This window comes from Notolabrus celidotus, chromosome 1 (genome assembly GCF_009762535.1).
Source record: "Notolabrus celidotus isolate fNotCel1 chromosome 1, fNotCel1.pri, whole genome shotgun sequence".
Lineage (NCBI taxonomy): Eukaryota > Metazoa > Chordata > Actinopteri > Labriformes > Labridae > Notolabrus > Notolabrus celidotus.
In genome coordinates, this window is record NC_048272.1 from 20,708,415 (window position 1) to 20,722,247 (window position 13,833).

The window sequence follows — 13,833 nt, forward strand, 5'->3', positions numbered from 1 at the left end:
GCATTTTTGTGATTGTTGCTATCAATGTTGAATTATTATGCAACATAGAAAATAATATTTGTGGCTCAACTATAGAAAATATATGCAACCTGAAATACACTACCAGTCAAAAGTTTGGACACACCTTCTCATGCAATGATTTTTATTTATTTTAATTATTTTCAACATTGTAGATTAATACTGAAGACATCAAAACTATGAAATAATCTGGTTTTGGCATAATCTGGATTACAACAGTACTCAAATAGGGTTATCCATTGTGTACAAACCCTACCTCTGAACAATACAACTGATGGTCTCAAACACATTAAGAAGGCAAGTCGTTCTACAAATGAACTCTTGACAAGGGTCATGTTAATTAGAAACCATTCCAGGAGACCACTTCATGAAGCAGACTGAGAGAATACCAAGAGTGTGCAAAGCTGTCATGAAGGAAAAAGGGGGCTACTTTACAGAATCTAAAATATAAAACATATTCTGGTTTGTTTAACACTTTTTTGTTCATTCAATAATTCCATATATGCTCTTTCATAGTTTTGATGCATTCAGTATTAATCTACAGTGTTTCAAATAATTAAAATAAATACAAACCCTTGAATGAGAAAGTGTTTCTAAACTTTTGACTGGTAGTGTACATCAGTGGCTTTATAGATGTCCTATGAATTATTTAAATGTCACATAACATGTATTTTTTCATTTTAAACAAGTTATATAAATACTCTATATGTCCTTCAAGGTTAAACCAGCGCTCCAGGGTTTGCTTTTAAATAATCAGTAAGTTATAAAAGGTCGTGTCACACAGGACCATTAAAATTATTGCATTTTAGTGAGGTCATGAGTAAAAAAAAAAAGGGCTTAATGTATTACCGCTGTGTTTTATATATATACAGTATGCCTTTACTGATGATGAATATAAGGCTGAGTAACTGTGCGTCCCCATCTGACCCACTCTTCTTTGATTTCTTTGCAGATGGAGCCTCTCGCATTGACATGCTCAGACTTACGTCGATGGCGCTTGTCCTCACAGTGACAGTGGAACTGACGTGAAACCCCTCAACCAAGACAAACACACATAAACAAATACACACACATACTTGCCCTTCTCACACAACATCCACACACACAGACACAGACACAGACACACACACACACACACACACACACACACACACACACACACAATCCTGCAAGCCTTCTCCAGTCACCAACGGGCCCTCCATGCGTCAGTCAATAAGGAAACAGTGCCACCACCAGATGGCACTCCACTGTTTTTTTTGTAACAAAATAATAACCGAGATAAAGACATAAAAAGAACGAGATGATGAACATGACAATAACCACATCCTATATAGCCCTGCCCAGTTACACCTTCTTTTGTTTCTTGTCCCACGTCTGCCTGTTGATCAATAAAATCAGTTGATTTGAAACGGAAAAAGAACAACGCATTTTCTTTCGATGAGTCAAAATGTGAGTGGTGTCGACTGACATGCAAAAAGTGGAACTGGCTTAGGCTCTGTATCAACCACACCCGTCTTTTTCATGTCCTGGGATGCACCTGATTAGCAACAAGCTGATAAACCCACGGGGGAACAAACACAGATGCTCCAAGAGAACATTCTTTTTTATTAATATACAAGTTTTCCTTTTTTTCCCCCCGAAGTCTCGGAATGTACCAGAGGATTTAATCGCATTGAGAAACTAGAAAAAAATCTCCTTTTTTGAGTGTATTTTGTGTACATCAGTGTAAATATTGAAAATAATTAAAGAGGTTATATGGGTTTTGGTGAGGGTTGGTTGTGAGAATCGCTGGGAGTTTACACTTCTCCTCCACCTTTGTTTGTACTTCATTCAACACTGTTTTCAGAGATCATTCTTGGCTGAAAGGACAGAAACATTAACAGCCTTTCTGTTTCTCATTTGGGCTTTTTATATCTACATGGCAGGTCTCCAAGGACAGAGTGAAAAAATTACCTAACATATGTCTGCTGTTTTGGGGTTGTGGTGCATGTGACGTTTGAAGATTCTTTCTCCTTTTTTGGTGTGTTGCAATTGACGGAGCTGCAACTCATTGTCACTGGCCTGTAACCGAGTTATTTACTTGTGACATACTATCTTAAGTGACCTACATTGTGTACGATACGTAACTCTTACCGGACATTTACAGTACTTGTAGGATCATTTTAGCCGCCATTCCAGGGAAGTGCTGACCTGAGGCAGCGTGTGTAAACAGGGTTGTTGCATTTGTTTCATTTCACCTGTATTAAAAATGGAGAGATGATAAAACTTACAAGCCTTGACTTTACTTATCACACTGTGGTTGGTTATTTAACACATGTTTGGTAGTAGAAATGCATCTGCAGGCTTCTCAAGTAATATAGAACATTCATTATTCCATGTTCTGGTTTAATCATCGGTTCTGATTGGCTGCAGGGTGATAAGTCCTGACAAAATTAATTCGCAAGACTTCAATTTTTGCCAGATACCGGAGCACGGCGCACCAGATCGTATTTCACTTAACTACAACAACAAACCGTCATGATGAGCAGAGCCAGGCCTGGAGTCAACAGGTCAGAGGTTTTCAGAGGCCAGAAAGACCACATTGGATAAGGAGAGGAGGAGGAGAAACCGTGATTCAGTAATTACTGCGAGAAAACCTCAGTCACATGACTCCAGCTGTCCGGTGGTCCTGCCCCGTGCTGTGATCTGAAAACGCAGCCAGAGGGTGTTGACGGACGAGAGAGCACGGAGCTGAACCGCAGTGGATCGGAGACGGACCAGACATGGATCTGGTGGAAGTGCAATGTTAGTCAAAGCCTCAGTTTGAAGTTAATGCAATCGATTTGTGTATTTATTTATTTTGATCAACATTAGCTACTACCAAGGTACAACTACTCTTTCTGGGGTCCACTCATGCAAATGTATGCAATTCATATAATAAGCAAACATCTGACGAGACTTCACTATTTATTTTTTACCTCTAAAGAATTTGACGTCTTGGTGACTTGTTGTCAAAAAAGAAACTGAAACCTATTGTGATAAAAGACCAAGGCCGTTTACGAAACCACCTACTAAAATAGTATTACATACTGATTTGGCAAAAAGTCATTATGTAGCATGTGAGCATGAGCAAAATCTGCAGTATGCCAAAACTACCTGGATGTGGTACTGACTAGAGAAAATTCTCAGTATGCAGCGGACCAGTCTCCATCACGTACTTTTTCCCACAATGCACAGTGCTACCTGGTTTTTAAGAGCATTAGCGCCACCTACTCTGTTGGAGTTGTATCAGACATTTAACAGTCTGTTACATTCATAGTGAAGTAATGTGAATATAAACCACCTCTTAACTTTTTAAATCATAAGATTTTTGTGTTTTATGTTATGTTGTGTCTTTGTTTGTTATTTGTTTTTAAGCTTTGTAAAGCACTTTGATCTAAAGCGCTCTATAAATAAAATTATTATTATTATTATTATTATTATTATTATTATTATTATTATTATTATGAGTGATGCTAAAGAAGCAGATTCTCTATCAGCTCGGACATTGTTTACTTCCGCTTTCTGAAACCAGAAATCCAGCGATGCCTGACCCAGCAACCTGCAGAACAGATCCAACAGAACAGCCAAACTACATATTACCTTCAAACTCAGTATGTAGTTAGTACCGGATATTACATTCCTAGGTAGTGTGTAGCAGGCGGTTTTGACAAATAGCCAAAGTCCTGGACTTGGTGGACATCCTGGTGTTGTGCTGGGGACTATGCCATGGCTGGTTAGCAAGTTAGTCTTTTTGTTTAACATGCTGTCTGTTTGTATTTACTGTAGGTCAACCACAGGCAATGTAACTGATTTGAAATCGACCCGAATGTAAGTCAAGTTAGTTTCGTTTACAACATGCTAATGCACATCCTCGGTGGGTCTCCAGACATCTGCAAGTCCACATTTCTGCAGGACTTCGTTACCATCCAGTTTATGAAAATCTCCCCATATACATAAATGTGAAGGACAGTCTGCCTCTGCTGAGAGACACAGACTCATTTCATTCCGCCTTAATTACAGTCAAGCTCCAAATCTGAATTTCTGTCAGATGTTTCTGATTGTACTGACCCTTGCGTGACTTCAAGGAGATTCTCACATTGCTTTTAAACCATTGAAATTTGTTCTCTTATAGCGGACTTATCCTGCATTTTTTGGACTTCACAAGAATTGCAGTTTAAGCTTTTCTAAGGACAGAAAATGTATTAAGAGATTAAGGTTTAAACCAGGTTGGAGCTAAGAGGAGACTTTCTTAAAGCTGAGTCGAATAGAAAGGATAGACCTTTCTGTTTGGGATGTCACCTCACCTTGCCAAAGTACAACCCGCATCCCTGCATTCTGGAGATGAGAGCCTCACAGCACAAACATTATTAACAGACAGCCGTGTGTGCTTTGAATTCATGATTTTGCAGTGAGGAAAGCAAAGGGCACGAATCCATGTCCACCCACTGTATAGCATTATAACTCATCCGTGATTTTCATTCTGATTCAAGAGGCGCTTCTTTTTTTTTGTAATGCTTGTTTCAATTCGCCTCACATGCAAGAAAAACAAGTCTGCTCGATTATTGAATGCATTACATGACGTGCAAATTATCTTTCAATAATCATCATGCCAACTGGAGTAAACTTAACTAAATTCTAGGGTTGGGGTTGGGGGGGAAGCCGGAGTCCAGCTCCCCAGCCAGGGTGCTCTGTCTGGGGGTTAGGTAGGGCTAGGGGTGAAGCCGGAGGTCCAGCTCCCCAGCCAGGTTGCACAATCTGGGGTTAGGGTAAGGGTTGGAAGCCGGAGGTCCAGTACCTCAGCCAGGGTGCTCTGTCTGGTTGACAGGGTTAGGGGGGAAGCAGGAGGTCCAGCTCCCCAGCCAGGGTGCACTGTCTGGGGGTTAGGGTTAGGGGGGAAGTGGGAGGTCCAGCTCCTCAGCCAGGTTGCACTGTCTGGGGGTTAGGGTTAGGGTTGGGGTTGGGGGGGGAAGGCAGAGGTCCAGCTCCCCAGCATGGGTGCTCTCTCTGGGGGTTAGGGTTAGGGCTAGGGGGTAAGCTGGAGGTCCAGATCTCCAGCCAGGGTGCTCTCTCTGGGGGTTAGGGTTAACTTTCTTTGTGTGTGCATGAGTTTGTTCTACAAACAATCAATGTGTGCGAACAAATGTATGGACCGAAAACCTCCATCAGGCAAATGATGCGACCCTTTGAAGTATCTGGCTTTATCTCTTCTTTCTCCACATGAACAAACTTTTCTCTTTGCTTGTTAAAAGTCAAAGCTGCTCCGTCTCTGTCCATGTCTTGGCTTTATCAGTCATCCTTTTATTCCCTTCACAAATTGAGCTCTGAAATACAATAGTCACAGAATATTAGGCTGTATATTTTTTCTGTTTGACTGCCTACGTCCCTCCTCTGCCAGTGCTTCACTAATCTGCATATTTATTACAGGAAAAGCCTGAAACACCTGTTAAAAAATGACTTTTTGGCCTTCTGTTCTTGTTTAGCTGCATGTTGCACACCAATCATGGATGGCACAAGCCAGAGGAGGTGAAAGTGGCTCCATGCAACAATGCACATGGCTGGCAATCATGTTGTGTTTTTTTTTTTTTTCCCTCTCAGCAGTGTTCTGAATGGTTCACCTGAGCTGGGAGCAATGGTGAGGATAAGAAGCAGCCTCTTTGGCCCATCTGTGAATTATTCATTAGTCAACCATGCTTGCAGAATCCAGTTTCCTTTATGTCGTCTGCTGGCTCAGCTATCGTGTAACCAAACAACGGCTGTGGACATTGAACACACTCTCTGTATGTCTCTGTATATGATGCACCTTTAAAATGCACCACACAGAATGCTATTAATGTAAACGCTGGTCTCTTGTTGACCGCAGCCTTGCTTGAGTGTGTTATCACCAGCTCGGATGACAGCTTGACAGCTGGGACTGAGTGACGAGACTCCCGTATGACAGGAGGAGGGTTTGCATCTCAGTGTGTAGTGTATAGAAATGAATGACACTTTCAGGTTTCTCAGAAGACATCTTTCCATCTGGTACCCTTCAGATGGTTATCTATATTATTTACACTTCTATGTGCTCATCATAACAAGTGGCTGCCATTTTATTCTGCAACAGGAGTGTTCGGCTTCTTTTCCCAGAGAGGCTTTAAAGCGTCTGCACCAACAAAGACAAGGACCTTTGATCTGTGGCATGGCTGTGCAAACAGATGTATCCTGGTTATGAAGTGTTTGATAAATGTCACCTATCATCACTCCCCACCCCTTATTCAAACCACGTTTTCCTCCTGCAGCTCCAGCCATGTGTTTGAACAAGTGGAGGCATATGATCTGTCATAAAGTTTTTGGAGGATGTTTTCAGAAACTGCTGCATTAAAGTCTGACGTGACCGAATCCTGTTTGTGTGAATAAACACGAAGAAAAAGATGCAACAATAAAAGAAAAAGAAAGAAAGTAAGGATTAAAGTTATTGACCAGAGTTCTTAGATGACAGTCCTGGGAAATGCTTGGGTGAGTCAGCAAATTGCATAAGCAAATATTGATCTTTCGGCTATTTACATACCCTGTGTATGGTTTTCAAAGTGCATCTGACTCGCTACAGGTGGTGCATGACCAGTGCCCCGCCTCCTCAGAGCCAGGGATGCAAATAGAGCCTCTGCAGGTATCGCTTTACACCTGATCCCTTGGGCAAAGAGGCGCAGTCATCAGATCACAGCAGCTCGTTGACAATGAAAGCCAGACAGCATACTCCTGTCAGTTGACGACATCATTCAATAGGACCAGTCAACCGATAGCCACCACCGCCGTCGTCTCTGCCGCAGCCATGCCCATTGCGGAGCTTCTGGGAGTCCAGTTCGACATGCATCTGCTGTTGAAGCTGAGTCTCTCCGTGGCTGCCGTGCTCCTGGGCTCGTGGGCCTACAGGTTTTACGGGTCCAGGGACAAAAAGGAAACTCAGCTCAGCGTAGAAGACGACAAAGAGACGGGAGAGGTGAAATGCCAAAACTGCAAGACGACGCTGAGAGGTCGAAGCTCACGAAACCACGACACGGGTGATGGAGGTGAGGGATCCACACCTTTGCACAAACACTCGGACAATGATGACTTCATATCTGACACGGAAATATCAAGTGATGCTCCTCTGTGCGACCATGAACAGACCGAGGGTGGAGGTGAGGAATCTAAATCTTTGCACAAAGACTCGGACAACGATGACCCGGTATCTGACGCAGAAATTTCGAGTGATGCTCCTCTGTGCGACCATGAACAGACTGAGGATGGCAGTGAGGGATCCACTCCTTTGCACAAAGACTCGGACAATGATGACCCAATATCTGACACAGAAATGTCCAGTGATGCTCCTCTCTGTGACCATGAACAGACTGAGGATGGAGGTGAGGGATCCACACCTTTGCACAAAGACTCTGACCATGATGACCCGATATCTGACACGGAAATGTCCAGTGATGTTCCCCTGTGTGACCATGAACAGACCGAGGATGGCGGTGAGGGATCCACACCTTTGCACAAAGACTCTGACAATGACGACCAGATATCTGATGCAGAAATTTCGAGTGATGCTCCTCTGTGCGACCATGAACAGACTGAGGATGGCGGTGAGGGATCCACACCTTTGCACAAAGAATCGGACAATGATGACCCGATATCTGACACAGAAATGTCCAGTGATGCTCCTCTGTGTGACCATGAACAGACCGAGGATGACGGTGAGGAATCCACTCCTTTGCACAAAGACCCTGACGATGATGAGCTGATATCTGACACGGAAATGTCAAGTGAAACTCCTCTGTGTGAGTCTGAACAGACTGAGGATGCATTAAGTGTGTCATGTAGTGACCAAAATATCAACATGAAAGAAGAGATGCTCCCTCTTCAAAAGGAGGCAGAGGATGCCACCAGAAATATTTCATTCGGTTCTGCTTTGAACCTTCCTCATCCAACAGAGAGTGGGATGGCCAGTACAACGGGGCGCCGCTCCCCTTGCTTTCTGCAGAAGCTCGAGGGCAGTGTGGGTGTGGGCAGGGAGTTGAGGCAGGACTTGGAGCGCCAGGGGGCCTACTCCAGCTTCCTCTCCAAGGCAGAGATCAAAGTGGAGGATGCAAACGTTGTGCTGGAAGGAAAAGAAGACCCGGTTGTGCGCGGAAAGATATATGATTACTATGTGGAGTCTTCCTCTCACTCTGTTATAGACTCCAACACAGTGCTGGGTCAGTTTGAGAGGAAGTCTGAGTCACAGCCAGGGGAGTTTAGGAGTTGTAACGCAGAATCCCCCACCTCTCTGAGCCCCATCATTATGCGTGATCTTGTTCTACCACTTAACGCTGCTGAGGATCCTTCCACGCTGCAAAGTCCTGACTTAAAGCATCCCGCAAGGCCTGCACTCCTACGCAAGGAGAGCTATCTGTCTGCGGCTGAGCAGTCTGAACTTCCAGTCGCCTCTCTGACATCAGGCTCCACTTCTCGTATGACTCACTCCCTGACCTCAGCCGGCGACGAGGCTATCACTGTTTACCATATGATCCTTTCCTCTACAGAGAACGATGGAAGAGAGGAAGGAGATCTAGAGACTGTCGCAGGGGCTCCGTTTTTACACCTTCCAGCACTTGAGGGCACAGATTTGGAGAGCTTAAAAAGTAAACTTGATCTGGGTAACTGTTTGGAGACTCTGTGCCTGGCTAAGAAACATGGCCCGGACTCTGTGCTGCAAGCCGCCCTTGGAGTCATGTCAGACAACTACCTCCAGGTCCTCATGGACCCCAACCTCTATGGGCGGCTGATGGCTGGTGAGCGGGAGCAAATCAGGAAGCAGAGAATGAGAGGAAGGAGGTTTCTGATGGTGGCTGATATGAATCCTCAAGATTGGGCACAAAACACAGGAGGACAGACAGCAGAGACAGAGCAGAGGAGGACATCCAGTGCAGTGTACTATTATGACGACTACAAAGGCACCTGGCACACACTCTGCCCGATCCCTCAGGAGGTCATCTCTAAAGCTTGTGCCATGTGCACAATGGATAACTACTTATTTGTGGCTGTGGGCTGCCAAGGCACAGACAGAGACATGACACCCTCAAAGCAAGTGTTTTGCTACAATCCTTTGACATCCATTTGGAAGGAGATCAGCCCCATGAATGAAGCCAGGCCCCGCTGCAAGCTGGCAGCTCTGGAGGGCTACATTTACGCCATCGGAGGGGAGTGCCTCTCCTCGGTGGAACGCTACGATCCCCGATTGGACAGATGGACATTCGTGGCTCCACTGCCGAATGACACATTCGCCGTCGCACATCACGTCACAGTGTGCAACGGAGAGCTCTTTGTGTCTGGGGGAACTCTGAAGTATATGCTCCTGCGCTACAACCCCAAAACCGACACCTGGAGGCCGAGTGTGATGGTGGCGAGCAAAGACAGGACAGCAGATTTGATAGCAGTGGGGAGGTTTTTGTATCGGTTTGATGTGAACCCTCGCCTGGGTATCAGCGTGTACCGCTACCACACGGTGGCTCGGCTGTGGTACGAGTGCAGCTCCAGACGCATCCAACACTGCCCAGCCTTCCAGTGTGTCAAAATGGACAACACTGTCTACTGTGTCAGCCGCCAGTTCACCATGCAGTTTAGAGCTGATGAGATCTCTCCTGCCTTTATAGATGAGGATTTGAGTGTCCTCTCTGCGGCAAAGGGCATACTTTTCCCTTTTGTCCTCTCGCTCCCTGATAAGAAACCTCGGCAAACCAGCGTGTAATGAGGACTCAGTTTTCCATTGATGATAAGATTAGCTGGTGATGGAGTATTCCTGCTAGAGGCAGGCTTTTAACATCAAGTTTCTGGGAGTGGATTTGCTTTGCTCAGGTTTATGTTCAACCTACAGAATGTTCAAGCTTAATGTGTTGTCATTTCTTTGAGGTGTTAATAGGATTACATTTGAGCAAAAGAGTCAAATCCTCTGTTTCTGTAACTGCTGTGTTTTCTTGGATCAGGTATTGCACAATGAAATGTGTGTTTTTAATGCCTCAGTCACTGGCAGTAGAAGTAAAATATTAGCCTCTTAAACCAGTGTTTGCTTAGATTTACGCGGGATGTGCTGACATGTAAATTGTTGCCTCTTTGATTTGCCACTCCTTCCTGCCATTAAGTTACTTTTATTTCATTCCAGATGCTTCACCTCTTTAGCTATAGAGATAATTCATAAGAAAGTCTCAGAGTAAATGAGTTCATTCAACTCAAACATATTACAGAGAATGGGCAATGTAGTCATAATCTGTCACTGAGCTCCTCTGCAGAGGCTGCCGATATATCTTACTCTGTGGTCTGGATACAATGCAATTATCTACACTTGCTCTTTAAATGTGACGGGGTGCAAATGGGTTTGTCATGCAGTATAAATAGGTGAGCTTCTGAAAGCATTTGTCATGACTTTTAAAACTCTTCCAAAAGGCGTGCTGTTATTTTTTTTATTATTGAGTCGCTCTGATAGAAATGCATTTTTGTAAATTCACTGATTCACTTCTTTGTTGACTGTAAAAATGACATCTTTATTGAGTTATATATTGTGATATAAACATTGAAAAAGTTTCTGAATTGTGTCATTCATTGCACTCTTATTCATGATTATTAAATAGTGGTGTTATTCATTCATTTTTTTTGATTTATTTATTGTGCAAGAAATGTGCTTTACAAGAATAGGGTGACCAAGTGATAGTAAACAGAATAACAAGAAGAAAAAAAAAACAGACAAAGAAGTAATTATGAAAATAATAATGATAAGAGTAAAACAAAAGGATAAAACAAAACAACAATAGCAACAACAAAACAGAACAAAAAACCTAACAAACAAAGAAAAAAAAATTGATGTTTATAAAAAATAGAAATAACCTAGAAAATGTAGGCAATGAAAGAGGGAGAAAATAGATAATAATAATAATAATAATAATAATAATAATAATAATAATAATAATAATATATCAATAATGAAAATGAACAGTTGAATGACAGTTTCCAATAGGTTATAATTGAATACAATAAATAAAATAAATTAAAAAGTAGATAATAATATATATGTAAACATGTATACAATGAATAAATAAATAAATAAGTAGATAGTAATATATATGTAAACATTTATACAAATGAATGAATAAATAAATAAATAAATAAATAAATTATAATATATATGTTAACATGTATAAAAATGAATAAATAAACAATAAGTTTGTCTTGTTAGGGTTAATGTTTGTGTGGGAAGGCTGAGGGTATGAAGGTTAGTGTATATCTTCAGAAGTATTCCAAATATCACAGGTAGAAATTGGAAAGATTGATAAGATTAGTAGGAGTAAATAATTATTTTGTATAACTTTTTTTACTTATTTTCTATTTATTGGTGCTTAACAACAATGTCTTATTGTTATTTGTAACAGAAGCTTGATAGAGAGGGGGAAGAGAGAGGGAGAAGATAGTAAAGTAGATTGAAAAAGTAAGACTGGAAGCCAAATTTCTCATCCAGTATGCATGTGAGTAGCAGGATCAATTAAAGGACAAAGCAGAGACAATCTTTAACTTAAAGGTATTTTTTTTAACTGTAAAGCTTTTCATTAGGATTGGAAATGAGCATCAGCATATTCCTCATTGTTTGCTCATTTGTCCACACCATAATGCTGAGGCCTTCAAACACACACTGACACGTCTCAGAGAGTGACATGCTGCTATAGCACCATCATGTGGCTCACAGGGCAAACACAGCAATGCTGTCAGTGAGACATGTTAACTTCTCCCACATCACACAGAGGCGTCATGTGACATGCGAGCATCAGCAGCACACAGCAGCGGAGTGACTGGCCTGCAAATGGGGTGTGAAAACGAGGGCTTCAGCTGTACCTGAAGGCAGCAGGCAGGCGGGGAAATGGGAGGCAGACACAGATGGTTGACCATCAAACATAAGCATCTTTGATTCTTTCTAATTAAACACTTTGATTCGCTGTAACTAAACACCTAATGGAAAGGGACTCAGACAAGTCCCTTCAGATGTTGCCTTGGATGACTCGTGGCTTCTGGTTTGCAGTTTTTACTTGGGTCTGGCATCAACTCTTGTGTTATTACATACCCCCTCTCTTTTTATTTCCCTCAGAGTATCAAGCTAACACTAAGTAACATCCATTTCTGAGTTACAGACTGTGCAGAGAGGAAGAATTTGCATGTAATTATCCTCTGGATGGGAGGACACAGTTTATAGCCCCTTCCTTTCTTCCTCTTTCACACAAACATTCAAAGTGCTCACCACAGAACACACAGTGAAACTACAGGCCTCCTTACAGCCATGTTATTAGAGTTACAGTACATTAGCTTTAATCCCTTTTCATTTCATAAATGGCCTGCTTCAGTCTGTTTTTTTTTTTCCTTTTTTCTCAAAATAGACAGACAAGGGCACAAAGCTTTTATAGTCAAACTTTACTGCCATTCGTATGGAATCTATATTTATCTATATCTATACCTATATTTGTGAGATTTATAACCCATTATTTTGATATTTTTAATCACACTTATGGTGAAAATTTTCTCTCTCTCTCTCTCTCTCTCTCTCTCTCTCTCTCTCTCTTTTGTCCCTCTGGCCCCGCCTCCCTTTGGTGGCAGTGCACCTGTTCGGAATGCAGCATAGAGCAGGAACGCCAGATAGCTGTAGTCATGTGACCGAGGTTCTCCTATGGTAATTACTGAATCAAGGATCCTCCTCCTCCTCTCCTCATCCATGTTGTCTTTCTGGTCCTCTGAAAACCTCTGACCTGTTGACTCCAGGCCTGGCTCCGCTCATCATGACGGTTTGTTGTTGTAGTTAAGTGAAATCAGTCTGGTGATAACACAGAGTGTTTTACTCTGAAAATGAACCGGATGTTTTCATTTTGTTTTGGTGCCTGACTTCCTGTCCCACTCCATCTGCTCTGTTGAGATTGATGCGTCGTGCTCCAGCATCCGGCAAAAATAGAAGTCTTGTGTATCTGATCCGGAGGGCTCAGACCTGCCGGATCAGAGACGCAGCCGAAATGCAATGGAGCGGATCCAGTGGCTGTTGACACATTGACTAGAATAGAAACCTATCAGATCTGGTGCCGTGACGGATCGGAGACACACCGGACACGGATCTGGTGGAATGGGGTTGTTTTCCCTTTGTCTTTTTTGTTGTCCCGAGTGGGTTATTTGGTTGTCCGAAACATGGTTAGTTTGTTGGAGTTTGTGTTTGTTTGTTGTGCTTGTATGGGCTGGAGATTTCCAGTAGCTTAGTTATCGGTTTTATTCTCAGTTTAGTTTGGGGTTAGGTTCTGGGAGCAATGGTCCAGTGTGCGATTGGCCCAGCACCTTTCCATCTTTTGTTCTTTTTGGCCGGGGTCTCCAGTCCCTTATTGTTTCCTTTATTTCTTTTGATTTAATTGGTTCTTTAATTTGGTAGGGGTTTCTATTTCAAATAAAGCTTGGAGTTTTGTGTGGGGTCCCTTCTGTTTTTGTGTGTTGCTGTCTCCACTATTGAGCGTGGGTACCATTGTTGCTTGGGCGTACGGTTTTGTCAAGAGTAGGACATCAGGTTACCAATCATAAATTGTAATAGTCTTAAGTTTGAGTTATTAATATTTCTACCATGTTAAAAAATGTTGACAGAGGGGTTGCAGAGGTTGCAGGTTCAATTCCAGCTTGACCATCTGTCATGTCCTTCCCCACTGTCTACTCCCCACAAAAATACCCCAAATATATAATTAAAAAAAAATGTTGACACACATTTTGATGTTCTTTTTTTATTATACTTTTTGTCAG

The 13,833-nt window shown here is 42.5% G+C and overlaps 2 protein-coding genes across 3 annotated transcripts in view; both read left to right on the forward strand.

The window, feature by feature from the left end:
• Positions 1 to 1,427, forward strand: part of igsf21a (immunoglobin superfamily, member 21a) — a 381,326-nt gene extending 379,899 nt beyond the window's left edge. For both annotated transcript variants that reach the window (XM_034694383.1, XM_034694318.1), the window contains exon 10: positions 971 to 1,427. In XM_034694383.1, the coding sequence (XP_034550274.1) occupies positions 971 to 1,047 (77 nt within the window). In that variant the 3' untranslated portion in view covers positions 1,048 to 1,427. The remainder of the gene's footprint in view (positions 1 to 970) is intronic.
• Positions 1,428 to 6,698: 5,271 nt separating this feature from the next.
• klhdc7a (kelch domain containing 7A) lies at positions 6,699 to 10,604 on the forward strand. The gene has a single exon (XM_034689591.1). It carries the CDS (start codon positions 6,845 to 6,847, stop codon positions 9,779 to 9,781), a length of 2,937 nt encoding a protein of 978 aa, XP_034545482.1. The 5' UTR covers positions 6,699 to 6,844; the 3' UTR covers positions 9,782 to 10,604.
• Positions 10,605 to 13,833: the final 3,229 nt, after the last annotated feature.

What these genes read in the sequence shown, in the direction of transcription:
- klhdc7a (XM_034689591.1), top strand. Translation starts at nt 6,845, where the DNA reads ATGCCCATTGCGGAGCTTCTGGGAGTCCAGTTCGACATGCATCTGCTG.